The 25,177-nt window shown below is 44.3% G+C and overlaps 1 protein-coding gene across 2 annotated transcripts; it reads left to right on the top strand.

Moving 5' to 3' along the window:
* Positions 1-590: 590 nt before the first annotated feature.
* psmg2 (proteasome (prosome, macropain) assembly chaperone 2) lies at positions 591-24,613 on the top strand. Of its 2 annotated transcripts, XM_067978216.1 has the most exons (7): positions 591-713; positions 3,938-4,109; positions 11,060-11,118; positions 12,727-12,845; positions 14,895-15,068; positions 18,230-18,350; positions 23,033-24,613. In XM_067978216.1, exons 1-7 carry the CDS (start codon positions 648-650, stop codon positions 23,123-23,125), a joined length of 804 nt encoding a protein of 267 aa, XP_067834317.1. In that variant the 5' UTR covers positions 591-647; the 3' UTR covers positions 23,126-24,613. The 2 variants fall into 2 exon arrangements, with proteins under 2 accessions (XP_067834317.1, XP_067834326.1); XM_067978225.1 differs by lacking the exons at positions 14,895-15,068; positions 18,230-18,350; positions 23,033-24,613 and adding an exon at positions 13,566-14,324.
* The last annotated feature ends 564 nt before the right edge of the window (positions 24,614-25,177 follow it).

Genomic DNA, 25,177 nt, shown 5'->3' with positions numbered 1-25,177 from the left:
CACACCCACACCCAACGGCCAACAAACCCCGCCCTCTAACCCACTCACCCAACGGCCATCAAACCCCGCCCCCAGCGGCCAACAAGCCCCGCCCACATCGGCCAATTGGCCCCGCCCTCTAACCCACTCACCCAACGGCCATCAAACCCCGCCCATAGCGGCCAATTGGCCCCGCCCTCTAACCCTACTCACCCAACGGCCATCAAACCCCGCCCCCAGCGGCCAACAAGCCCCGCCTACATCGGCCAATTGGCCCCGCCCTCTAACCTACTCACCCAACGGCCAACAAGCCCCGCCCCCGTCCAACGGCCACGCATCAGCTCGAGCGTTTGAAACTTTGGCGCAAAAACCGAGCGGGAATTTCCCAACACTCCCTTTTCAACCGTCTGACTTTTTTTTAAAACAAAAATCCCAAATTAAAATTCCCTGCAACCGGGATTGCTCAGTCAGTTTTTAAAGAAATATTTGCAGCTAGCTGCTGCTAATTAAAGTTCAAATTTTAAAAAATGATCGCACAGGCACCCACACAGACAGCTTTAGGTGTCTTATATGCAGCGCCAGGCAGAATGGAAGGACCTCCTACAGTGTGCGCCGCGATTAGCGGGAGGGTGGAAGTCGGAGGCGTTGCTGTAACAACAGGCCTCAGGATGGACACTGTTTTCGTCCCGTCTGGGACTTCTCGTGCAAACCTCAAAGGATACACTCTTATCATGGTAGGTAGCCAGCCGTCTTTAAGGGAAATAATTTTGATAAGTTTGCGTCCAACGGGTAATCCGAATAAAGTGCAATTTACTCAACAACAACTTGCATTTATATAGCGCCTTTAAATTAGATATACTCGTGTTAAGTATCAAGTATCCCTTACATTTATTGTTGGAAGTCCTAATGTATTGCCTCCAGCACTGGTGTTCATACAGTTATTAGAAGGATATGCTGATAGGGTTAGATGAAGAGGGGTGGGAGGAGGCTCGAGTGGAGCACAAACACCGGCATGGACCCAGTGACCTGTTTCTGTAATTTAATTCTATGTAAAATATGCCTGAAGTCCTGGATAAGACTGGTTTCAAGACTGGCCTTTCACTGAAACTGCTGGGCTTGAATCCGACACCTCCTGATGGTATGACAGTCTCCTCTATCTTTCTGAGGAAGGGTTCATACCTAAAATGTCTTGACTGTACTCTTCACAGACCTGCCTGACTTGCTGAGTGTTTCCAGTTTTTGTTACAGATTTCCAACATCTGCAATATTTTGATTTTTGTTTGCTCTCATCTGTCTATTCTCTGTAAGGGCCCAATGAAAAATGAGTTTGGTTGGACTAAATCCAGTAATCTGGCACTAAATTGGCAATCTAATTCAGAGGTTACAGGGTGGCCAGAGTGGGTAGTGGGAAATGTCACACTGTTCCAGTAGTGACACTGCAGGAGGGGGGCAGAGTGGAGGAGGAGTAGAAGAACAATAATGTTGCATTTATATAGCACCTTTTTAAAAGTAGTAAAATGTCCAAAGGTGCTTCACAGCAGCGTTATCAGACAAAATTTGACACCGAGTCACTTAAGGAGATATTAGGACGGTGATGAGGATTTCAGTAGCAGATACGCTGAGGCAGGGACGGTGATGGGTGATGATATAGAAGTGGAAGTAGGGGGTCTTGGTGATTGAGAGGATACAGGGTAGGAAGCTTAGCTCGGGGTCAGATTGGATGCTAAGATTGCGAACAGTCTGGTTCAGCCTCAGACAGTGGCCTTGGGGAGATGGAGTTTGTGGCTGGGGAATGGAGTTTGTGGTGGGGACCAAAGACAATGCCTTTGGTTTTCCTGATATTTAATTGGAGGCAATTTCTGCTCGTCCAATACTGGATGTCGGACTCGCAGCACAACAAATTAGAGGCAATGCAGGGATCGAGGGAGGTGGTGGTGAGGTAGAGCTGGGAGTCGTCAGCGTACATGTGAAGCCGATGTAATGTTTTCACGTAATGTCACCGAGGGGCAGCATGTAGGTGAGAAATAGGAGGGGACCAAAGATAGATCCTTGAGGGACTCCTGAGGTAAGTGTGGGAAGAGAAGCCATTGCAGGAGATTCTTTGGCTGCGACTGGAACCAGGCAAGGACAGTCCCACCCAGCTTGACAACAGTGTGGTCAACCTTGTCAAAGGTGCAGACTGGTTGGGGAGGGATAATGTACTACAGTCACAGTCACGTAGGATGTCATTTGTGACTTTGATAAGGGCTGTTGCAGTGCTGTGGGAGGGGCGGAAACCTGATTGGAGAGCTTCAAACATAGAGTTGTGGGAAAGATTTGGGAGGCGACAACACGTTCAGCGACTTTGGAGAGGAAAGGGAGGTTGGCGATGGGGGTGATAGTTTGCAAGGGGTGAATTTTTTTTTAGGCGAAATACATAGAAGCTACAACATGGAATCTTGCCATTTGACCCAATCGGTTCTTGTTGGTGTTTACCCTCCACACGAACAAGTAGTTCTTATATTTGAATAATCTTGACTGTCTACATAGTTTCTGTCTAAAGCACTGTAAGTACAAAATATACCCATAATTTCAGATCATGCCACCCCTGTAATCTAACTATGATTATCTTCTATACCTGATGGGCTCCCTTCACTCCCTTCCACTCAGCATTCTGCTCTCACGGTCAGTCCCATATTGTATATATACTTCCTCCCCCAGTTCCACTACATAATTAACACTCACTCTCTTTTACCCCCGCCCCCAAAAATAAAATTCTGTAGTGCACATCCAAACAGATGTAGCGCTATTCCCAAATCCTCTTCAGCGGCATAATTACATTTTCCTAGACGCTCCAGATGGAATTTTGTCTTCACCAAAGCTTTCACTGGGCTTTTGGCATTCCAGGGTTACTAATTGAGCTTGGTACTGCCACTAGGGAAACCCTAACTGGAAGTGCCTTTTAAGAGACAAAAATATGACAAAGTTAGCTGTTGTAGAGTGAACTACCATTATCATTACTACATCTAAAGTGTATTTGATTTCCAAAATGAGAGAATTCCATTTCCCAACACTAACATTCCTTGCTTTCTTGAGCACAAAATTCACGAGGAAAAAATAGTTAATTACTTTTATCTAAAAGATACCATGAGTCTTTCTGTTGGATGCGTTCTTTGTTGTTTAGTGCTGAAGATTTATATAACCAACTGGGTGCGTAAGTAGGAGAACACTGCTCCCACAAACCCACCAGGATTACTTACCAGATGCAGCTGTCAGCTTCAAATGATATGACCAGTTTTGAAGTTAAATATTATATCTTGGTGGAAGGAAAGACCTGAGATTGCCTGTCTGGCCCTACCTGAATGCGTATGTCCTCATGAGACATTATAGAGAGCCGTTTCTTTGCATCCTAGGCTATTGCTCCATCTCGGCTGCTGGAGCTTGGGTGGTGGCAATTAAAAGTGTGAAACAATATAAGTCAGTTTGAAAGGGAGGGGAAAAAAATGGGATAGACTGGTGGGATGCAGTTTGACGCTAGTGATATTCCTGCAAAAGTGGGTTCCGAATATTGAGTCTGCGGCTGTGGGATGAAAATGAGTGGAAGGAAGTGGGCGCCACACGAAGATGGGATATTTTGTGGCCAAATATGTTGAAAATAAGCTAGTAAATCTATGGCCTTTTTGCTGCCGTCTTTGCATTCAGGTACACTGCTGCATTGGCAGAGGCATTAAAGCCATTCCACTCACCCTCAGAGCTGATGCACATTTCTGCTGAATTCTCTGAAGTCGTCGTATACGGATTGTTTTGAGAGTTCTGTGGCAATGATGTGCCCTATGGGTGGTTGTGATGGTCATCACGAACCCAGTGAACTTCGTTTCTGTGGTCATATGATGGATCGGTTTAGTTGCTTGGCAGAAATGCAACAAAAGTGTAATTTGATGTTATAATTTTTAATTAACTGATCTTTTTGATGTTCCAGCCAGTTGTGTCTGTAGGTAACGTTGGTCAACTAACAATAGATCTGATCATTTCTACACTTGGTTTGCCACGGGTTGGTTATATCCACAGTGACTGCCTTCTTCCAGTGGTGGGAAACAATCCGTATACGACGACTTCAGAGAATTCAGCAGAAATGTGCATCAGCTCTGAGGGTGAGTGGAATGGCTTTTTGTATTGAGAACGAGGGGGAAGAGCTCTGTGACATGAACGTCCAGGTATTAGGAATTTAAACTATGAGTAATGTTTTTATGGCCATCAGAAACTTCCAGGTGATCTAATGAAGTGTTTAAGACTATGAAAGGGATGAGAGGTTGTTTCCTCTGGCTGGAGAGTCTAGAACTAGGAGTCATAGTCTCAAGATAAGGGAGCGGCCATTTAGAACAGAGATGAGGAAAAATTTCTTCAGAGGGTTGTGAATCTTTGGAATTCTCTACCCCAGAGGGCTGTGGACGTTCAGTATGTTCATAGAATGGTTACAGCACAGAAGGAGGCCATTCGGCCCGTTGACCCTGTGCCGGCTCTCTGCGAGAGCAATTCAGCTAGTCCCACTATCCTGCCCTTTCCCATAGCCCTGCAAATATTTTTCCTTCAATTATGGAGGAATGTGAAATATTGGATGGGATAAACATAGTGAGAGAGGAAGTATTAAGGGGATTAGCATCTTTGAAAGTAGATGAATCACCAGGCCCAGATGAAATGTATCCCAGGCTGTTAAAAGAAGCAATGGAAGAAATAGCAGAGGCTCTGACCGTCATTTTCCAATCCTCACTGGATACAGGTATGGTGCTGGAGGATTGGAGAACCGCTAATGTTGTACCGTTGTTTAAAAAGGGAGTGAGGGATAGACCGAGTGATTACAGGCCGGTCAATTAACCTCGGTGGTGGGCAAATTATTGGAATCAATTCTGAGGGACAGAATAAACCATCACTTAGAAAGGCACAGAGTAATCAAGGACAGTCAGCATGGGTTTGTTAAAGGTCGTGTCTGACTAACTTGATTGAATTTTTTGAGGAGGTAACAAGGAGTGTCGATGAGGGTAGCTTGTTTGATGTAGTCTACGTGGATTTTAGCAAGACTTTTGACAAGGTCCCACATGGCAGATTGGTCAAAAAAGTACAAGCCCATGGGATCCAAGGGAAAGTAGCACGTTGGATCCAAAATTGGCTCAGTGGCAGGGTGCAAAGGGTAATGGTCGACGTGTGTTTTTGTGACTGGAAGGCTGTTTCCAATGGGATTCCGCAGGGCTCAGTACTAGGTCCCTTGGGTTTTGTGGTATATATTAATGATTTGGACTTAAATGTAGGGAGCATGATCAAGAAGTTTGCAGATGGTACAAAAATTGGCAGTGTGGTTGATAGTGAGGAGGAAAGCTGTAGACTGCAGGAAGATATCAATAGACTGGTCAAGTGGGCAGAAAAGTGGCAAATGGAATTCAATCCAGGGAAGTGTGAGGTAAGGCATTTGGGGAGGGCAAACAAGGCAAGGGAATACAAAATAAATGGGAGGATACTAAGAAGTGTAGAGGAAGTGAGGGACCTTGGAGTGCATGTCCACAGATCCCTGCAGAACAGATAGATAAGGTGCTGAAGGCATGTGGAATACTTTCCTTTATTAGCCGAGGTATAGAATATAAGAGCAGGGAGGTTATGCTGGAACTGTATAAAACACTAGTTAGGCCACAACTTACAGCTCTGGTCACCACATTACAGGAAGGATGTAATTGCACTAGAGAGGGTGCAGAGGCGATTTACGAGGATGTTGCCAGGACTGGAGAATTTTAGCTATGAGGAAACATTGGATAGGCTGGGGTTGTTTTCTTTGGAACAGAGGAGGCTGAGGGGTGATTTAATTGAGGGGCCTAGATAGTGGATAGGGAGGACCTATTTCCCTTAGCGAGGTCAATAACCAGTGGGCATAAAGTGATTGGGTGAAAAATTTTTTCCTCATTACTAGAGGGTGGTGGGGGGTCTGGAACTCACTGCCTGAAAGGGTGGTAGAGGCAGAAACCCTCAACTCATTTTAAAAAGTACCTGGATATGCACCTGAAGTGCCGTAACCTACAGGGCTACGGACAAGCTGGAAAGTGAGATTAGGCTGGGTGGCTCATTTTCGACCGGCGCGGACACGATGGGCCGAATGGCCTCATTCTGTGCCGTAAATGTTCTGATTCTATGAAGTACTTATCCAATTCCCTTTTGAAAGCCACGATTGAATCTGCCTCCACCACCTTTCAGGCAGTGCATTTCAGATCATAACCACTCACTGCATAAAAATGTTTTTCCTCATGTCGCCTTTGGTTCTTTTGGCAATTACCTTAAATCTGTGTCCTCTGGTTCTTGACACTTCTGCCAATGGGAACATCTCTCTATCTACTTTGACTCGACCCCTCATGATTTTGTACACCTCTATCAAATCTCCTCTCAACCTTCTCTGCTCTAAGGAGAACAACCCCAGCTTCTCCAGTCTATCCATATAACTGAAGTCCCTCATCCCTGGAATCATTCTAGTAAATCTCCTCTGCACCTTCTCTAAGGCCTTCGTATCCTTCCTAAAATGCGTTGCCCAGAATTGGACACAATACTCCAGTTGTGGCTGAACCAGTGTTTTATAAAGGTTCATCATAACTTCCTTGCTTTTGTATTCTGTGCCTTTATTTCTAAAGCCCAGGATTCTGTATGCTTTTTTAATCGCTTTCTCAACCTGCCCTGCCACCTTTAGCAATTTGTGCACATATACCCCCAGGCCTCTCTGTTCCTGCACCCCCTTTAGAATTGTACCCTTTAGTTTATATTGCCTCTCCTCATTCTTCCTACCAAAATTTATCACTTCGCACTTCTCTGCATTAAGTTTCATCTGCTACGTGTCCGCCCATTTCACCACTGTCTATGTCCTCTTGAAGTCTATTACTATCCTCCTCACTGTTCATTACACTTCCAAGTTTTGTGTCATCTGCAAATTTTGAAATTGTGCCCTGTACACCCAAGTCCAAGTCATTAATATATATGAAGAAAAGCAGTGGTCCTAGTACCGACCCCTGGGGAACATCACTGTATTCCTTCCTCCAGTCCAAAAAACAACCATTCACCACTACTCTGTTTCCTGTTACTTAGTCAATTTCATATCCATGCTGCCACTGCCCCTTTTATTCCATGGGCTTCAACTTTGCTGACAAGCCTATTTTGTGGCACTTTATCAAACGCCTTTTGGAAGTCCACATACACCACATCAACTGTATTGCCTTCACCAACACTCTCTGTTACCTCATCAAAAAACTCAATCGGGCTAGTTAAACACGATTTGCCTTTAACAGATCCCTGCTGGCTTTCCTTAATTAATCTACACTTGTCCAAGTGACTTAATTTTGTCCTGAATTACAGTTTCTAAAAGTTTCCTCACCACCGAGGTTAAACTGGCTGGCTTGTAGTTGCTGGGTTTATCCTTACACCCTTTTTTGAACAAGGGTGTAACATTTGCAATTCTACAGTCCTCTGGCACATCCCCCGTATCTAAGGATGTTTGGAAGATTATGGCCAGTACCTCCACAATTTCCACCCGTACTTCCCTCAGCAACCTAGGATGTATCCCATCCAGACCTGGTGATTTATCTACTTTAATTACAGCCAGTCTTTCTAGTACCTCCTCTTTAACATAGAAAATAGGAGCAAGAGTAGGCCATTCGGCCCTTCGGGCCTGCTCTGCCATTCAAAGTGATCATGGCTGATCGTCTAACTCAGTACCCTCTTCCTGCTTTTTCCCTATGTCCCTTGATCCCTTTAGCATTAAGAAATATATCTATCTACTTCTTGAATACATCTAATGACTTGGCCTCCACTGCCTTCTGTGGTAGAGAATTCCACAGGTTCACCACCCTCTGAGTGAAGAAATTTCTCCTCATCTCTGTTCTAAATGGCATACCCCGTATCCTGAGACTGTGACCCCCTGGTTCTGGATTCCCCAGCCATCGGGAACATCCTCCCTGCATCTAGTCTGTCTAGTCCTGTTGGAATTTTATATGTTTCGATGAGATCACTTCTCATTCCTCTAAACTCTAGTAATTATAGGCCTGGTCGACCCAATCTCTCCTCATGTGTCAGTCCTGCCATACCAGGAATCTGTCTGGTAAACCTTCATTGCACTCCCTCTATGGCAAGGACATCCTTCCTCAGATAAGGAGACCAAAACTGCACACAAGACTCCAGATGTGGTCTCACCAAGGCCCTGTACAACTGCAGTAAGACATCTCTGCTCCTGTACTCTCATCCTCTCGCAATGAAGGCCAACATGCCATTTATTAATTTATTATTACAATTTATTAATTTCAAGGCTAAGATCAATGGATATTTGGCCATTAAGTGAATCAAGGGATATGGGGATAGGGCAGGAAAGTGGAGTTGAGGTAGAAAATCAGCCATGATTTTATTGAATGGCGGAGCAGGCTCGAGTGGCCTTATGGCCTACTCCTGCTCCTATTTCTCATGATTGAGGCAAATTGTTCACTGTAGTAAGGGATTCAAATACCAGAAAACACAAGTTAAATGAGGAAGTTAGCACGACAAAGGGAAGTCAGATTCAACATTGAGGCATATGGTGAGAGGGTAGATCGATTTAAAATCTGAGTTTAATGGCATTTCCTTTTCTTAAAAATTCTTATTAAATGGGAGATTTACTTTTTTAAATTATCCCTTTGAGGACTGGCAGAGTTGTGAAGACCTATTTTTAAGTTCCTCTGCTCTATCTCTTGACCAAGATGGCAGATAGGCATTCTTCCAGGCTTTTGGTAGTGCCACTTGTGAACCAGGTACTAGGGGCAGGTGATAGTAATTTGTTGTGACAGCCTATATTTGAAGGTTAGAATAACTGGTAGTCTCTTGGGAGAAGATGGTTAATTAGTATAAATTCTCAAAAAAACTTAATTACATCTAACTTCAATATGTTTAGTTACATCTTGTAAATCCATTTTCTGCAGTAAATGCAAAAGGGATTGAGACTTGAGGAGCTGATGTGGTGTGAGCCCATAACATATAACTTTAGGACCTGCCCTATGCCTTCGACTTATCTGTCCTCAATTCTTGAGTTTTGACAGTGCTTCACTAAGCTTCCGGAGGAAAAGCTCTCTGGAACAGCGTGGCCACTCAATGTTTGGTGTTAACGGAGCCCATGGTAAAGTCTACAGCCCGGTCCGCCAAGCTGAAACAGAAGGCAACGAAGGAAATCCATAAAACTCACCCTCGCCTGGTTGGTTGAGGGCACCTAATGTTGGACATGACTTTAGGAGCATGCCGTGATCTTTGGATTTTTTATATCCATCTGAAGAGGTGGACGGGCCTTGGTTTAATATCTCATCTAAAAGGCGGCACCTCTAACAATGCAGCAGTCCCTCAGTACTGCACTGAAGTGTCAGCCTATCTTATGTGCTTAAGTCCCGGAGGGGAGCTTGAGCTCACAACCTTCAGACACAGAGGCGAGGGTGAGTTTTATGGATTTCCTTCGTTGCCTTCTGTTTCAGCTTGGAGGACCGGGCTGGCTGGGCTGTAGACTTTACCATGGGCTCCGTTAACACCAAACACTGAGTGGTCACGCTGTTCCAGAGAGCTTTTCCTCCGGAAGCTTAGTGAAGCACTGTCAAAACTCAAGAATTGAGGACAGGTAAGTCGAAGGCATAGGGCAGGTCCTAAAGTTGTATGTTATGGGCTCACACCACATCAGCTCCTCAAGTCTCAATCCCTTTTGCATCTACTGCAGAAAATGGATTTACAAGATGTAACTTAATTACATCTTCAATATTTTTTTTGAGAATTTATACTAATTAACTGCCACTAAAAAATAGGTTAACTGATCATTTGTGTTAATACAGTTTCTGGGATTTTGCTGTGTGCAAATTGGCTGCCAGATTTACCCATATACCAACAATGACGACACTTCAAAAGTACTTAAATGGCAGTAAAGCACTTTGGGACATCCTGAGAATTTTAAATGCTCCACTAAGTTAGGTGGCATAGTAAGTAGTGCAGATGGGAGCAGAAAGTTGCAAAGGGACATTGATAGATTAAGTGAATGGGCAAAACTGGGGCAGATGGAGTTCAATGTGGGGAATTGTGAGGTCATCCACTTTGGACTGAAGAAAGAAAGATAGATAGATCATGGTATTTTCTAAATGGTAAGAAGCTAGGAACTGTGGTTGAGAGAGAGATTTAGGGCTCCACGCACAAATCACTAAAAACTAGTTGACAAGTACAAACAATAATTAAAAAGGCTAACGAAATATTGGCCTTTATCTCAAGGGGACTGGAATACAACAGGGTAGAAGTTATGCTACAGCTGTATAAAGCTCTGGAGTACTGCATTCAGTTCTGGGCACCGCACCTCAGGAAAGATATTTGGAGAGGGTGCAGCGCAGATTCACCAGAATGATACCGGGGCTAAAATGGTTTAATTATGAGGATGGGTTGCATAGGATAGGCTTGTATTCTCTTGACTATAGAAGATCAAGGGGTGATGTAATTGAGGTGTTTAAGATGATTAAAGGATTTGATAGGGTAGATAGAGAGAAACTAGTTGGGTGTGGGGGAAAGAGTCCAGAAGCAACTCATCACACAAATGGTAGTGGAAATCTGGAACTTTTCCCCCTCAACAAGCTGTTGAGGCAAGATCAATTGAAAATTTCAAAACTGACATTGATAGACTTTTGTTAGGCAAGGGTATTAAGGGATATGGATTGCCTAAGGCGGCTAAATGGAGTTAAGATACAGATCAACCATGGTCTAATTGAATGGCGGAACATGCTCGAGGGACTGAATGACTTACTCCTGTTCCAATGGTCCTTTATTAATGCAAGTTTATCTTTGCAAGTCTTTCTCTCTCTCTAGCCATTATAATTAGTTATTATGTAGTTACTATAATTACATCGAGCCGGCATATGGTTTCTTCTAATTGCAGAAGAATGGTCCTTGATGTTGCTCGTTTTCCTGACCAGAATGGAAGTTTTTTTTTACTTGAGGAATTGATATGTTATAAATAAACTAGTTCCTACAACAGCAAAACTTGAATGTGATAATTTGGTGGCCACTTGTGTTTCATATGTTGATTTTCTCTACGCTACAGTTTATGCATCAGCAGACCAGAAGTTGGCAGTCCTGCAGATTCGATCCCCAATTGTTCAGGTATTCAGTATAACAAAATAGAGAGATTGCTGTCTTTATTTCATCGTGTTTTAAAACAGTTGGAATTTAAATGAAGCTATTTGCCGTTACCAAATATTAAAATGAAGGCTGGGAGATGACGTTCACAGGGCATTAAATAACTCTCATATTTCAAAACGCAAGAATTTTTTAGGTTCAGGAAGCCCATTCCTTTTGAAGTCAAGACATTGGACTAATTTAAGAAACAGCTAGGTGTTTGATTGGAGAAATGGTCGGGTTGCTATATTGGAAGGATGAGATCGAATGGGCTTTTTTCATCCAAACCTGTCTTGTGACCTCTTACTTTTGGGGTGGAAAAAATTCCATTTGACTGACTTCCTTTAGTATTGAGCTGCTTTGCTTTTGTTTTATTGCATTAAAATAAGCAGGGTATTAAACTCCCTAATATCAAGGGAGACAAAGAAAGGGTTAACTGGACAATAGAGACCAAACATCTTGAACTTCCTAGAGGGGGTGTCTCGTCCTACTTCATCTGCTTTTACAATCAGAAGCCAGTTTTGTTAAGGCCAAATAAATTTTGATTTCAAGTTGGAGTGACTGGTGACAACAACAGCTTGTATTTATAGAGCGCTTTTAGCATAGTAAAAGGTCCCAAGATGCTTCACAGAAGCTTTATCAGACAAAATTTGATACTGAGCTCCATAAGCAGATATTCGGGCAGGTGACCAAAAGTTTGGTTAAGGAGGGTCTTAAAGGAGGAGAGAGGGGTGGAGGTGTTTAGGGAGGGAATTCCAAAGCCTGTTTATACCTGCTGTATAGTACTGACTGAGATAAGTACTGGTCTGAAGCTCAGCTTTGGATTGAACAGACGTTGAGGCTGCATGCAGAGTAGTTTGGCCTGAGTGATCAGCCAGGGAGAGGATGGAGGTGAAGGAAAAAGTATTTTTGTGGGACTGAAAACAATGGCTTTGATCTTCCTGATCAACTGTACGAAATCTTGGCTGATCCAAGATTCTCACTAAGCTAAGATTGAAAATAAATGCATGAGTGTTTTTAGAAGAGGTATGACCAGCTGGGGCCCTTCTTTCTGAAACTAAGCCTGATGGACAAGTAGTGGGAGGTGATGGGGGTAGGCGTTCATTTAACTGTACTAGCACTAACACCTGTATAAAAGATGAGAAAGGGCACACACACTTCTTCTTAATTGCTTGGTAAATAGTATTAAAGGAAACAAAAATTGACATGAAACTTAAAAATAAATTCTGCGGTCAAATGCTTTAGAAACCGCGTTCCATCTTCACAGCACTCCGCTATGATATTTGGCAACACCTTCTCTGCAGACCATTATGGGAGATAAGTTCCAGACCCTCGAATGGAAAGAGTAGCAGCCTTCCCTGGCATCCAAACAAGTACCACAGTGTTTGAATCCCTAAAATCACTTTGATAGAAACAAAAACCGTTCAGTTTCTGTTTTATTTTTATAGCTGGTGAGGCAATAAAATGAAGTCCTATTTTTTGCATTCTTCTGCTGTGGTACTGAGATTATTGCCTTTTAATAGTGCTGTTTTGTTTGTGTTGCTATTGGTTTTGCTTCATGTTAATAACTAGTATTTCATTCACCCTTTATAGGGTAAACACCGCTCATTCCGACAGCAACTCTTTTCCTGGTTTAAAGAGAGTGAGTTCAGCAGAATTGTGGTCCTGTCCAGCAGCCACGCACACCATCGTGTTGATCGGCAGCTCGTTGGGTAGGTTCAGCAGCAATGTAACTTTTGACTTTATAAATAGTAAAATGAGGTCTCCAAAAGTTGAGTGGGTGAATGGTGTAGTACTGAGCCATAGATGCAGGTCTGATCCTAGCTCTGTGCTGTTAACTGATCTCGGCAAGGTCTAGGGCCACTTTAGCGGGCCTCAGTGTGTCTGGAGTGGGAGGGGGGAGAGGGAATAAATCAGCAAAGATGCTGTTCCTGTTTGTTATGCAACTGACCACAGCTGGGAAGATCAGGCTTGGCTGTGATTGGCAAGTAAAATACTTGGCAAGTAACATTCGTGCCAGGCAATGACCATCTCCAACAAGAGAGAGTCTAACCACCTCCCCTTGACATTCAACGGCATTACCATCGCCGAATCCCCCACCATCAACATCCTGGGGGTCACCATTGACCAGAAACTTAACTGGACCAGCCACATAAATACTGTGGCTACGAGAGCAGGTCAGAGGCTGGGTATTCTGTGGCGAGTGACTCCCCTCCTGACTCCCCAAAGCCTTTCCAACATCTACAAGGCACAAGTCAGGAGTGCGATGGAATACTCTCCACTTGCCTGGATGAGTGCAGCTCCACCAACACTTAAGAAGCTCGACACCATCCAGGACAAAGCAGCCCACTTGATTGGCACCCCATCCACCACCCTAAACACTCACGCCCTGCACCACCGCACACAGTGACTGCAGTGTGTACCATCCACAGGATGCACTCCAGCAACTCGCCAAGGCTTCTTCGACAGCACCTCCCAAACCCACGACCTCTACCACCTAGATGGACAAGGGCAGCAGGCACATGGGAACACCACCACCTGCACGTTCCCCTCCAAGTCACACACCATCCCAACTTGGAAATATATCTCCGTTCCTTCATCGTCGCTGGATCAAAATCCTGGAACTCTTTTCCTAACAGCACTGTGGGAGAACCTTCACCACACGGACTGCAGCGGTTCAAGAAGGCGGCTCACCACCACCTTCTCAAGGGCAATTAGGGATGGGCAATAAATGCTGGACTCGCCAGCGACGCCCACATCCCATGAACGAAAGAAAAAATATCCCCATGGTTGACTCACCTGCTGACACTTGTCTAAACTCGTAAATAAAAGAATAGCCACTTGGGGTACCGGAGGGCTAATGGCACTTATGGAACTGCACTTCAGCACGAATCAGCATCTGCAGGAGAGGACAACAGTTTTTACCTCATATCTAATAATTTCCAGAGATTTCTTTGTTGTACAAGGTTTTTTTTATGAGCAGGATTGAAGTGTATATCACACCATGAGCTTAGCAATCCCATCTCTGCTGTTTTTTCCCCAGAATAATGTCAAGTTTGCATGTTTACTAACCTAGGAGTCTGTATAATGATGAGAGCTTTCAGCCTTTGTACTGATATGTGGTCTGATTTTACTTGTAGTGGAGTATGGACTGCTTTATATTTGCATAGTTAGGAACAAATTAAACAATTAACAAGGGTGTGCCATTTCCAGTGTTCTTGTACTGTTGTTAATTTAGTTAAATGTTATCCATATTTACTCTTGTTACAAGGCTGTTTGGGATTATTTAGTATTCTGTAGATTTTAGACAGTGGCGTGATAACTAAGAACCTAATCTAAAGTTACGTGTCTGGGAATCCTGTGATGATTTTTATTTTTAATGCATTTCACTTACTATTAATTAGCCTGACTTTGCAATAAGCTAGTTCAGAACCATTGCAAATTAATTTATTCACATCTGATTTGTGTGGAATTTCAGATTGTCATGCATATTGAGGGTGGGAAGCATTTTTAGCTGGAGACCTTTCTGATTGTGGGTATTTGGGAAGGTTGGAAATGGAGATAGTACTTCCTGATGGATGGTGATGGGGGTAGATATTCATTTAACTGTAGTAACTCTAACATTTGTATAAAACATGAGAAAGGGCACATGCAGTTCTTAATTGCTTGGTAAATAGTATTAAAGGAAACAAAAATTGACATGAAACTTAAAAATAAATTCTGCGGTCAAACACTTTAGAAACTGCGTTCCATCTTCACAGCACTCCGCTACGATATTTGGCAACACCTTCTCTGCAGACCATTGTGGGAGATAAGTTCCAGACCCTCAAATGGAAAGAACTGGAAAGAGTAGCAGCTTTCCCTGGGATTAGTGAGGTGGAGCAGGAGATCTACATCCCAGGAGGTGGCATCACAAAATCACTCTACAATGACAGGTAGGAGTTTAACTCTGTCTGTGGTGGTAGACCTGGGTCCTGGTGGTGCTCACAGACTGAGGGATGATGTTTTTGCTGTGTTAACTGCAGGGAGCAGTGTGGTAAAAGTTATACTGAGATCTCTGATACCCTGCACCATTGGAACTGGAGGGATGGAATTTAACTGAAATTCAGTTCCAAAAAATGCTGACTAATTACTTGGGTTTATCCCACAACTTGCCCAAGCCTGAAGCAAGTCAAACTGGTGCAACCTGCTACTTTGGTGCTGATTTGCAAAGCTTCACCTACTGTATGGTACACAAAAGTATGGTTACTGAACTGTAAGCCCCAGAACGCACTGTGCATTCTAGGCTGATGTACACTCAGGAACTTGTGGGGCATTCTGGCTGGCCAAGACATGCCACAACAGTCTGTGTTTATATAGCACTTTAATTTAGAAAAGGACCTTTTTGAGGAAGAAAAGGGAGCAGCTGCTGCACCTTTTTGAGGAGGGTAAGGAAAGGTGACCAAAAGCTTAGATGAAGAGATGTGTCTTGAGAAGGCTTGCAAAGACAGGGAGGGAAAGCAGTGAAGCAAAGGGTTTGGGGAGGAATTTCCAAAGAGTTAGGGCCAAGGCAACTGAAGGCTCCCCTGCAAAGATAGAGCAGGGGAAGAGTGATCGATGACCAGAGTCAGGGCTGGAGGACCTGTGTGCTGCAGAAGGTTAGGTAGATGGGGCAAGGTGGTGGAGAGATTTATGGACCAAGATGAGGAGCCAGTACAAGTCAGCGAGGGATGGGTGAGTGAGGCTTAGTGCAGGGCAGGAGGTTTGGATAATTTGGAATTTATGGAGGGTGGAGGTCGTGAAGCCACCAAGAGGGCATTGTAGAAGATTAGGGATTACAGAGATGGGTAAGGTTTTCAGTGGGTAAGGTAAAGGCGGAGACAAGCCTTGTGATGTATTGGAAGTAAGTAATCTTGCTGGTGGATAGAGTACAGGGTCTGAAGCTCAGCTTTGGATTGAACAGACGTTGAGGCTGCATGCCTGAGTGATCAGCCAGGGGGAGGGGGGAGGCGAAGGAAAAAGTATTTTGGTGGGACTGAAAACAATGACTTTGGACTTCCTAATCAACTGTATGAAATCTTGGCTCATCCACAGCTTAATCTCAGACAGGTAATTCTCACTAAGCTAAGATTGAAAATAAATGCATGAATGTTGTTAAAGGTATGACCAGCTGGGGCCTCTCTTTCTGAAACTGTAAGACATGGGGGATTGAAGTTGGACCGTTTAGTGTCCATTTTTTAGGTGCTACGTGGCCAATGAGGTCCGAGATGCGTGCGCATGCTTCCGACGGGAAGTGCGCAGGGCGCCACCTTGGTAAAGGGGTTTGTGCGCGTGCACCTAACGTCCAGCGGCAGCATGTAGAGTAGGGAGATTGTGACGCGAATCAGTGTGGAACGCTACTATTTTGGAACTCCCCACTCCATCCAATGCACTGTCTTAACCTCGCACAGCTAAACATGGCTTGAAGGGATGAAGACCCCACCAGTGCTATTTAAAGGGATCAGGCTGGAGTTACAGGTTAGTTGCTGGATTATTTCTTCTGGTTGCTAATGCATTTGTATGTGTTTTTGGAGGTTTCCTATACTTGGATAAAGTTTCCATACTTTACAGGGAGTGGGCTGGCTAGCTGATAGGCAACAGCACGGGCACTGGTGGAGTGGCAGGGGTTTGAGCAGGAATGCTGCCATCCCGAGAGTGGACAGCAGGTTCGTGTTCCATGGAGCCACTGCCACTTGCTGCCTCCAGTTATGTGCCACCTTCTCCTGCAAGAAAGAGGGGACATATGTCAGTGAGTGTCCTGCAAGGTATTTGGGTGACGTGGCTGTCATGGTTGAATAGCTACCAGTGTGTTAGTTGTGGGTGTGAGGCTTGCAACAGTGCTAAGTGTGTGAGGGTGAGATAAAGCATATGATTTGAACGGTTGAGTAATGATTGAAAGAGATTGTTGGTAGGTGGGTGATGGGGATGTAGTGAATTGAGCAGAGGAGGAGGCTAGTGGTGCAGTTGGTAGAAGACGCCACTTGAAGCTTGAACTGACTCACCTTGACAGATTGTGTTAAATCATTGAACTTCTTCCTGCGCTGCATCCATGTTGCTATGCTCCTGACATTTACCTCCTCCCTACTTCCCATTGCCTCTTCAGCATATGTCTGGAGGGCTTCCTGCCCCCCCCCTGCAGATAGAGGATGCCCCACCTTCTCTTTACCTCTTGTACCAAGGCCTCTAGCGCATCATCTGGGAACCTTGGTGCACGCGCTCTCCCAGGCGCCGCCATTCTTCAAAGTATCACAGCACAAATTCAATTCTGAAACTACTCCCACCGCTTCTTGCAGCCACAGTGCACCTCCCCTTTAAGAGACGCAGGCTGCCTTTAAGAACCGCGAGCCACTCCTGATAGCGGGAGCAGCGCTGATGCATGCAGCCAATCATTTAAAACAGCAGGCGGCACGAATGTAACATGCTGCCTGCATTGCACCGATCGGCGCAGGTTAATCACGCCCATGCCCGTTTTCAGGGGTTATCCAATTTAACCTCCGATGGATTCCAATCAAAGGCTAACAAAACTTCAGTTACTCCCTTTGGATGATTTTCTGTTCAGACAACCCTGTTTAAATCTCCATTTCATGAGTATCTTCCTTCGTTCACTGGCTGACCAGGTATGTGATATGTATATTTTGGGGGTTGCCTGTTGGCTCCGCAACTAAAGTGCCAAGAGTCCCAACAATTAGACCTGGCGCAAATCTAACCTGTGACTGCCGGCTGGGCTCAGCTGCTTGTTTGCTCTTAGCTGGGTTTTGGCAGTTCTCAGCTCGATCACCAGAGGGAGCACTTTGTATTGAAACTACCTGAGGGTATTTCGGAGCTGGCTCAACTAGTTCCCACCGACACACCAAAGAGAGCATGGACTGGAGTTCTGAGCAGTCTCTGGCCAAAACCATCTTGTCCTGCTGAAGGAGGGAAGCTTGGCAACAGTGAGGACCTAAAGGAGTGAATTATTCTTTTGTATAGATACGTGGCACTAAGAAATGCTGAGTTTTATAGTAAGGAGAAATATTTCCACACCTGTTTGCGAGTGACCCTGTGTGCTAACTGTCCTGCTGATTTTGTTTGTGTGTAGTTGCACTGAAGGAATCCCATTGGCGGTGCTCTTGATTTTCTGTTCTGAAGGAGATAATATCCCTGATGCATTCAGCCTTCTCAACTTCCTGAATGAGTGGATCCAGTTGATAGAAAAAACAGTAAGTGATGCCATTTCTGTTGCAATGTAGCTGTTCAGTGTGATCCTTGAGATTGTTTGAATCATTAGCTGTAGTGACCGTGGTACAGGTTGTTTCTGTTACTTTTAGTGTAGTGAAATATTTAATTGAGAAAATTCCATTCTTTAGCAGAGGTATCATATTAGTGCAGTTACATAAGAACACAAGAAATAGGAGCAGGAGTAGGCCATACGGCCCCTCGAGCCTGCTCCATCATTCAATAAGATCATGGCTGATCTTCGACCTCAACTCCACTTTCCAGCCCGATCCCCATATCCCTTGATTCCCCTAGAGTCCAAAAATCTATCTATCTCAGCCTTGAATATAGACAACGACTGAGCATCCACAGCCCTCTGGTAGAGAATTCCAAAGATTCACAACCCTCCGAGTGAAGAAATTTTTTCTCGTCTCCGTCCTAAACGACCGACCCCTTATCCTGTGACTATGACCCCTAGTTCTAGGCTCTCCAGCCAGGGGAAACAGCGTCTCGGCATCTACCCTGTCAAGCCCTCTAAGAATTTTATACATTTCAATCAGATCACCTCTTATTGTGTATTTTAAATATATAATGTAAACATGGAGGCATAGAAACAGGAGTAGGCCATTCACCCACGAGCCTGTTCTGTCGTTCAATTAGATCATGGCTGATCAGTACCTCAACTCATTTACCAGCCTTTTTTCCATATCCTTTGATATCCTTACCCAACAAAAATCTATCAACCTCAGTCTTGAAAATTTCAATTGACCCACAGCTTTTTGAGGGGAGAGTTCCAGGTTTCCACTACCCTTTGTGTGACTTCACTAATACATGGACTAGCTCTAATTTTAAGATTACGCCCTCTTGTTCTGGATTTCCCCCACCAGAGGAAATAGTTTCTCTTATCTATCCTATCAAACCCCAGTATAATTTTTAAACACACCGATTAGATCACCCCTCAACCTTCTAACTTCAAGAGAATACAAACCAATTTTATGCAACCTGTCCTCATATAGTTTAACCCACTTAGCCCCGGTATCACTGGTGAATCTGCGCTGCACCCCCTCCAAGGCCAATATATCCTTCCTTTGATCGATAATTGATTAACAGGAGAAAGGAGACAGAGTAGGGATAAAGGTGACGTTCTCTGATTGTGACAAATGGTATTCTCCGGGGATCTGTACTGGGGCCAAGCTTTTTGCTATATATTTATGTATTAATATTAATGACTTGGATGAAGAACAGTTTTGTATGACGCTACGTTAGGAGGCACAATAAGTTGTGTGGGTGGGAGCAGAAAGTTACAAAGGGACATGGACAGACTAACTGGGCAAAACTATGGCAGATGGAGTTCACTGTGGGGAAGTGTAAGATCATCCACATTAGATCCGAGAAAGACAAATCAGAATATTTTCTTAATGGTGAGGAGCAAATACCAACAACTTTATATTTATACAGCACCTTTAACGTAGTAAACGTCCTAACGCTCCTGAGAAGTACCGTATCAGAAAAAATTTGGCGCCGAGCCACATAAGGAGGGATTGGGGCAGGTGACCAACAGTTTGGTCAAAGAGGCAGGTTTTAAGGAGCGTCTTAAAGGAGAAAGGTAGAGAGGTTTAGGGAGGGAATTCCAGAGCTTAGGGCCTAGGCAGATGAAGACACGGCCGCCAATGGTGGAGTGATTTAAAATCGGTGATGCGCACGAGGCAAGAATTGGAGGAGCACAGAGATCTCGGAGGGTTGTAGGACTGGAGGAGGTTACAGAGATAGGGAGGGGCGAGGCCATGGAGGGATTTGAAAACTAGGATTAGAATTTTTAAATCGAGGCGTTCGCAGACCAGGAGCCAACGAGCACAGGGGTGATGGGAGAGCGGGACTTGGTGTGAGTTAGGATATGGGCAGCAGAGTTTTGGATGAGTTCAAGTTTAGAGGGTGCAAGGTGGGAGGCCGGCCAGGAGAGCGTTGGAATAGTCAAGTCTAGAGGTAACAATGGCATGGCTGAAGGTTCAGCAGCGGATGAGCTGAGGCAAGGGCAGGAATGGAGGTGGAAGTTGGCGGTCTTGGTGATGGGGTGGATATGTGGTCCGAAGCTCATCTCGGTCAAATCGGACGTCAAGGTTGCGAAAGGTCTGGTTCAGCCTCAGACAGTGGCCTGGGAGAGGGATGGAGTCAGTGGCTAAGGAACGGAATTTGGTCCCTGCCGCAAAGACAGTGGCTTTGGTCTTCCCAATATTTAGTCAGAGGAAATTTTTGCTCATCCAGTACTGGATATTGGACAAGCAGTGTGACAAATGAGAGACAGTGGAGGGGTCGGGAGAGGTGGTGGTGAGGTAGAGCTGGGTGTCATCGGCGTACATGTGGAATCTGATGTGTTTAGATGATGTTGCCGAGGAGTAGCATGTAGATGAGAAATAGGAGGGGGCCAAGGATAGATCCTTGGGGGACTCCAGAGGTAACGGTGTGGGAGCGGGAAGAGAAGCCATTGCGGGTGATTCTCTGGCTATGACTGGATAGATAAGAATGGAACCAGGTGAGTGCAGTCCCACCAAGCTGGACAACAGAGGAGAGGATGGAGTGATCAAGTGTGTCAAAGGCTGCAGACAGGTCGAGAAGGATAAGGCGGGACAGTTTACCACAGTCACACAGGATGTCATTTGTGACTTTGATAAGGGTTGTTTCAGTACTGTGGCAGGGACAGAAACCTGATTGGAGGGATTCAAACATGGAGTTGCGGGAAAGATGGGCACAGATTTGGGCGGCGACAACACGTTCAAGGACTTTGGAGAGGAAAGGGAGGTTGGAGATGGGGCGGTGGTTTGCAAGGACAGAGGGGTCTAGGGTGTTTTTTTGAGGGGGTTGGTGACAAAAAATTTGAATGGGAGGGGGACAGTACCTGAGGAGAGGGAACTGTTAACACTATCAGCTAATATGGGGGCCAAGAAGGGAAGTTGGGTGGCCAACAATTTGGTGGGAAATGGGCTAAGGGAGCAGGAGGTGGGTCTCATGGTCAAGATGAGCTCGGCAAGGGCATGATGGGAGGTAGGAGAGAAACTAGAGAAAGATGCGAGTTCAGGGCTAGGGCAGGGGGGGATCCTTAAGTGAAGTTTGGCTTAGTGGGCTAGGGGAAGGGAGGAAAGCAGCAGAGGCAGCTGAACGGATGGTCTCAATCTTAGTGACAAAGAAGTCGATGAGCTCCTCGTATGTTTTGTTGCAGGTGAGGGTGGAGAGAGCAGGGCAGAGGGGTTTAAGAAGATACTTTGTAGTGGCAAAAAGAAGCCGGGGTTATCTTTGCATTCCAGAATGATTCTGGAATAGTGAGCAGTTTTGGCAGAGCGAAAAACTTTTTTACGCAGTGAGTAGTTATGATCTGGAATGTACTGCCTGAAAGGGTGGTGGAAACAGATTGTCGTGGCTTTCAAAAATGAATCGGATACTTGAAGGGAAAAAATTTCCAGGGCTACAGGGAAAGAGTAGGGGAATGGGACGAATTCGATTGCTCTTACAAAGAGCCAGCATGGGCCAAATGACCTCCTTCTGTAGTGTAACCATTATTGATTCTATGAGAGCAGGGATTTAGGTACACATCACTAAAAGCTAGTGAATGTTGGCCTTTATCTCAAAGGGGTGGAATTCAAAAGTGAGGAAGTGATGCTTCAGTTGTACAGAACCGTCTGGAGCACTGCGTTCAGTTTTGGGCACTGGACCTCAGGGAAGATAACGTGAATTTAGATATATTTAAAACATTTGTACTCCAATGTGCTGTCACCTCCTCCCAAGCCTCCTGTGTCTCGGTCCTGACCCCACATTACTCTTCCCTCTTCCTCCCACCCCTCTTCCAGCTCATCATCTCCATAAGGCTCACTTTCCCAACCAACTCCCAAATGCTCAACTGCCTCTCCTTGCCCCAGTGCTCACCAGCATCATAGTGGCTGTTTTTGCTCAGGCACTTCACCATCTTCAAAAAAAAAACCTACCCTTGACTCCTCTGTTCTTTCCAACCACCATTCCATATTTAACCTCCCTTTCCTTTCCAAGGTTCTTGAAGGTATTATTGCTGATCAATTCCATGCTTATCTGACATCAAGTTGTGCTAAGACCCAAAACGTCCTCCAGTTGAGTCATCGTATTCAGCTCCCACCAAAGCTCTATCCTTGAGCTTATCCATCTTTGGCTGCTCATTCAGGCTGAATCACATCTGTGTCTTGTTTGTCCTCAAGCTGAACTCCAAACTCCTTATCCTATCCAACAAAAAGGCAGGATACTTCCACATCCACAACATTGTCTGCTATCACCCATCTTTTGATGTTGAATTTTTTTGATCTGGGAAGTTTTTTTTACTTTTGGGAAGATCTTGGGTAAATCTATTATTGAATAGCATGTAGCAAATTGGGTATTGAGGCTGTGTCCTTGCCTTAACTACCCTGCCATGCAGTAATGCAAGCATGGGAAATATGGCTTCTCTACTGGTATGGTACCACTTCTTGGCTAACCTGCAGAGGTTCCTCTTGAGGCCACCTCCAAGGCAATGACCTGAAGCAGTTTAATGATTTTTATTAGTTGTTATTGTCTTCACTTGAATGAGTGAATAATGAGGAATGTCAGATCTAATTTTCACAGTATTGACACAAGACACTGCAATTGAATGGAGTTGAACTATTTGATTCATTGAAATGCTTGTCCTCTTCAGAGTGATCAGCACACCGTGACTCGAGCGCAGTGGAAGATTCCAAGTTCTTGGAGATTACTGTTTGGCAGTGGCATTCCACCTGCTCTCTTCTAATCCAGCAGATCCAAACTAAACTGACCTTAAATGATTGAGGCTGTGTTTACACTTTCAGTCTGCTTGTTAAAGTGACTCATGGACTTAATGGCATTACATTTATATATAAAAAAGGCTTCAGTACTCTGAAGATCTTATGTACTGTTACTACACATTTTGTTGCAGAAACTATGCTGCTATCTTGTTATCAATTGTTAAATCCATTATAAAATGTTCACCTCCACTAGATATGTGAACAGATAATTGTACAGTGCAGCTTGGGTGAGAACTGACTTATAATGTTGTCCACGTGATGTGTTTAAAATGAGAGGGTGATGTATTTTTTAAATGCTAAGTCAGTTACATATCTTTATATGTAGTGATTGAAACATGAACATGAGGTTTTGTAACAAAGGAAACTTCTTCAGTCATTTTCAGAAGTACTTTGGGATTTTTTTTTACGTGCTGTGTAAAATGTTCTTTTTATTGTCTCCTAGATGGTATTTATGGGCCCTCTAGTGTGCTAAGGTCTCATTTGGATCAGGCATGCTCAGAGTTTGAAAAAATTACATTACTTTTTAAATATTTTCTCTGCTCTTGGCATCATGTATAGCACTTTGTTTTTAAATTGCTGTTTATGACTTTCCCCAGATTTAAACACAGCCTACTGAGGCAGTTAACAAGGCTACACTTGCTGTTCAAATAGTTATGGATGAAGATAAGATAGACCTAGGAACCTTATTATAGAGTTGACACTGTATAATCCAACCAATCTAGAGTTCCAATCAGCAAAGCCAATAGAATGTTTAACTACCTACCAAACTGTAGAGTACAACTCACAGGAAGTCATGATCAAACTGTACAGTGCTCTGGTGGTGAGTAGTGTCTACATCCACTTCTGGTCACAGACACCAGAGAAACTGGAGGAAGAGCCAAGAGGTTGTTCCCTGGTGGCACAAGTCTTCTCAAAAAGCCCACCTTCAATCCATTTCTAACTCCCCTTTCTCCTCTAAGGCCTTTGAAAATGGGACTTGCCCCTCTCTCTTTCTTTTCTCAACCCCCCCCCCCCCCCCCACCGGCCCAAGAAACCAGTTAGACACAGGGTTTTTCTGATCTTGGAACTAAGGTATGTTGGAGCAGAGAAGAAGGACTCTACAGGTGGTTGTGCTGTACTGTCCTAGAAACATGGTGACAAAAGTGGCTTATCACAACATTTCTGCACTCAAAAAAAAAATTATTGGTGGGAATTAATTGGGCCTTCATCTCTCTAACTTTGCAAAGTCTTTGATTATATCTATGGCTGATTGTAGTGTGCAGAATGACTAGACTACAAGCAGTGTATAAAAGGGATCAAATAGGTCAATAGCTCACTTGAATGTGTTAAATTTTTCGCAGATAAAGATCTGAGATTTGGTTTGAACAAATCATCAGTTGAGTCAGCTATGTGGCTCACAAGTTTATTTGTTCATTTCTTCAACTTCTGCCAATAAAATGATTTTTTTTAACCTCTGTCTGTTTTGTCAACATGTTGCTTGTCTCACCATCCTGCCTTGGACATATATTGCCATTCCTTCTTTGGTGCCGAGTCAATATTCTGGAACACAATTGGCACAAGAACTGCAGCAGTTCAAGGAGACTGCCAACCATCACCGCCACCATCTTCTCAGTGCAACTAAGGATTAGCAATAAGTGCAGTCTTTCCTGTGTTGCAGGGAAATATTTGAAACAATTTATTTTAATTTACAAAAGAAAGCCAAAGGTGAACTGGATGACACAGCAGTCTAGGGACCTAGGTTTGAATTCAACCCAGAGTTTTGGGATGAAATCAGCACTCTGCTGATGTAAGGTTCTAAATTAAACAAAATTGGAAAACCTCAATTTAGTTCCTTGTGGGCGCAGATAAACAAAATTCAGTACCAACTGGAAGTGTTACTTCAGTACTAGATGTGACTAGTGGTGATTTAATAAAGTCAAGTTGGAGGCACACTGCTGGGATAGAGTAGAGGACCTTTATTTTGCATTTGATCATGCCATGCCTAACCTGGGGCAGATGCAAAACCTCTGCTTCATTTG

This window comes from Heptranchias perlo, chromosome 3 (assembly GCF_035084215.1).
Source record: "Heptranchias perlo isolate sHepPer1 chromosome 3, sHepPer1.hap1, whole genome shotgun sequence".
NCBI classification, from domain to species: Eukaryota; Metazoa; Chordata; class Chondrichthyes; order Hexanchiformes; family Hexanchidae; genus Heptranchias; species Heptranchias perlo.
Note: the sequence above shows the minus strand (reverse complement) of the source record. Positions and strands in the feature narration are given on the sequence as shown.

Coding starts and splice junctions, on each gene's coding strand:
- psmg2 (XM_067978216.1), top strand. CDS start 648: ATGGACACTGTTTTCGTCCCGTCTGGGACTTCTCGTGCAAACCTCAAA. Junction 4,110..11,059: donor AATGTGCATCAGCTCTGAGG/GTGAGTGGAATG, acceptor TCTACGCTACAG/TTTATGCATCAGCAGACCAG. Junction 18,351..23,032: donor TCCAGTTGATAGAAAAAACA/GTAAGTGATGCC, acceptor TGTCCTCTTCAG/AGTGATCAGCACACCGTGAC.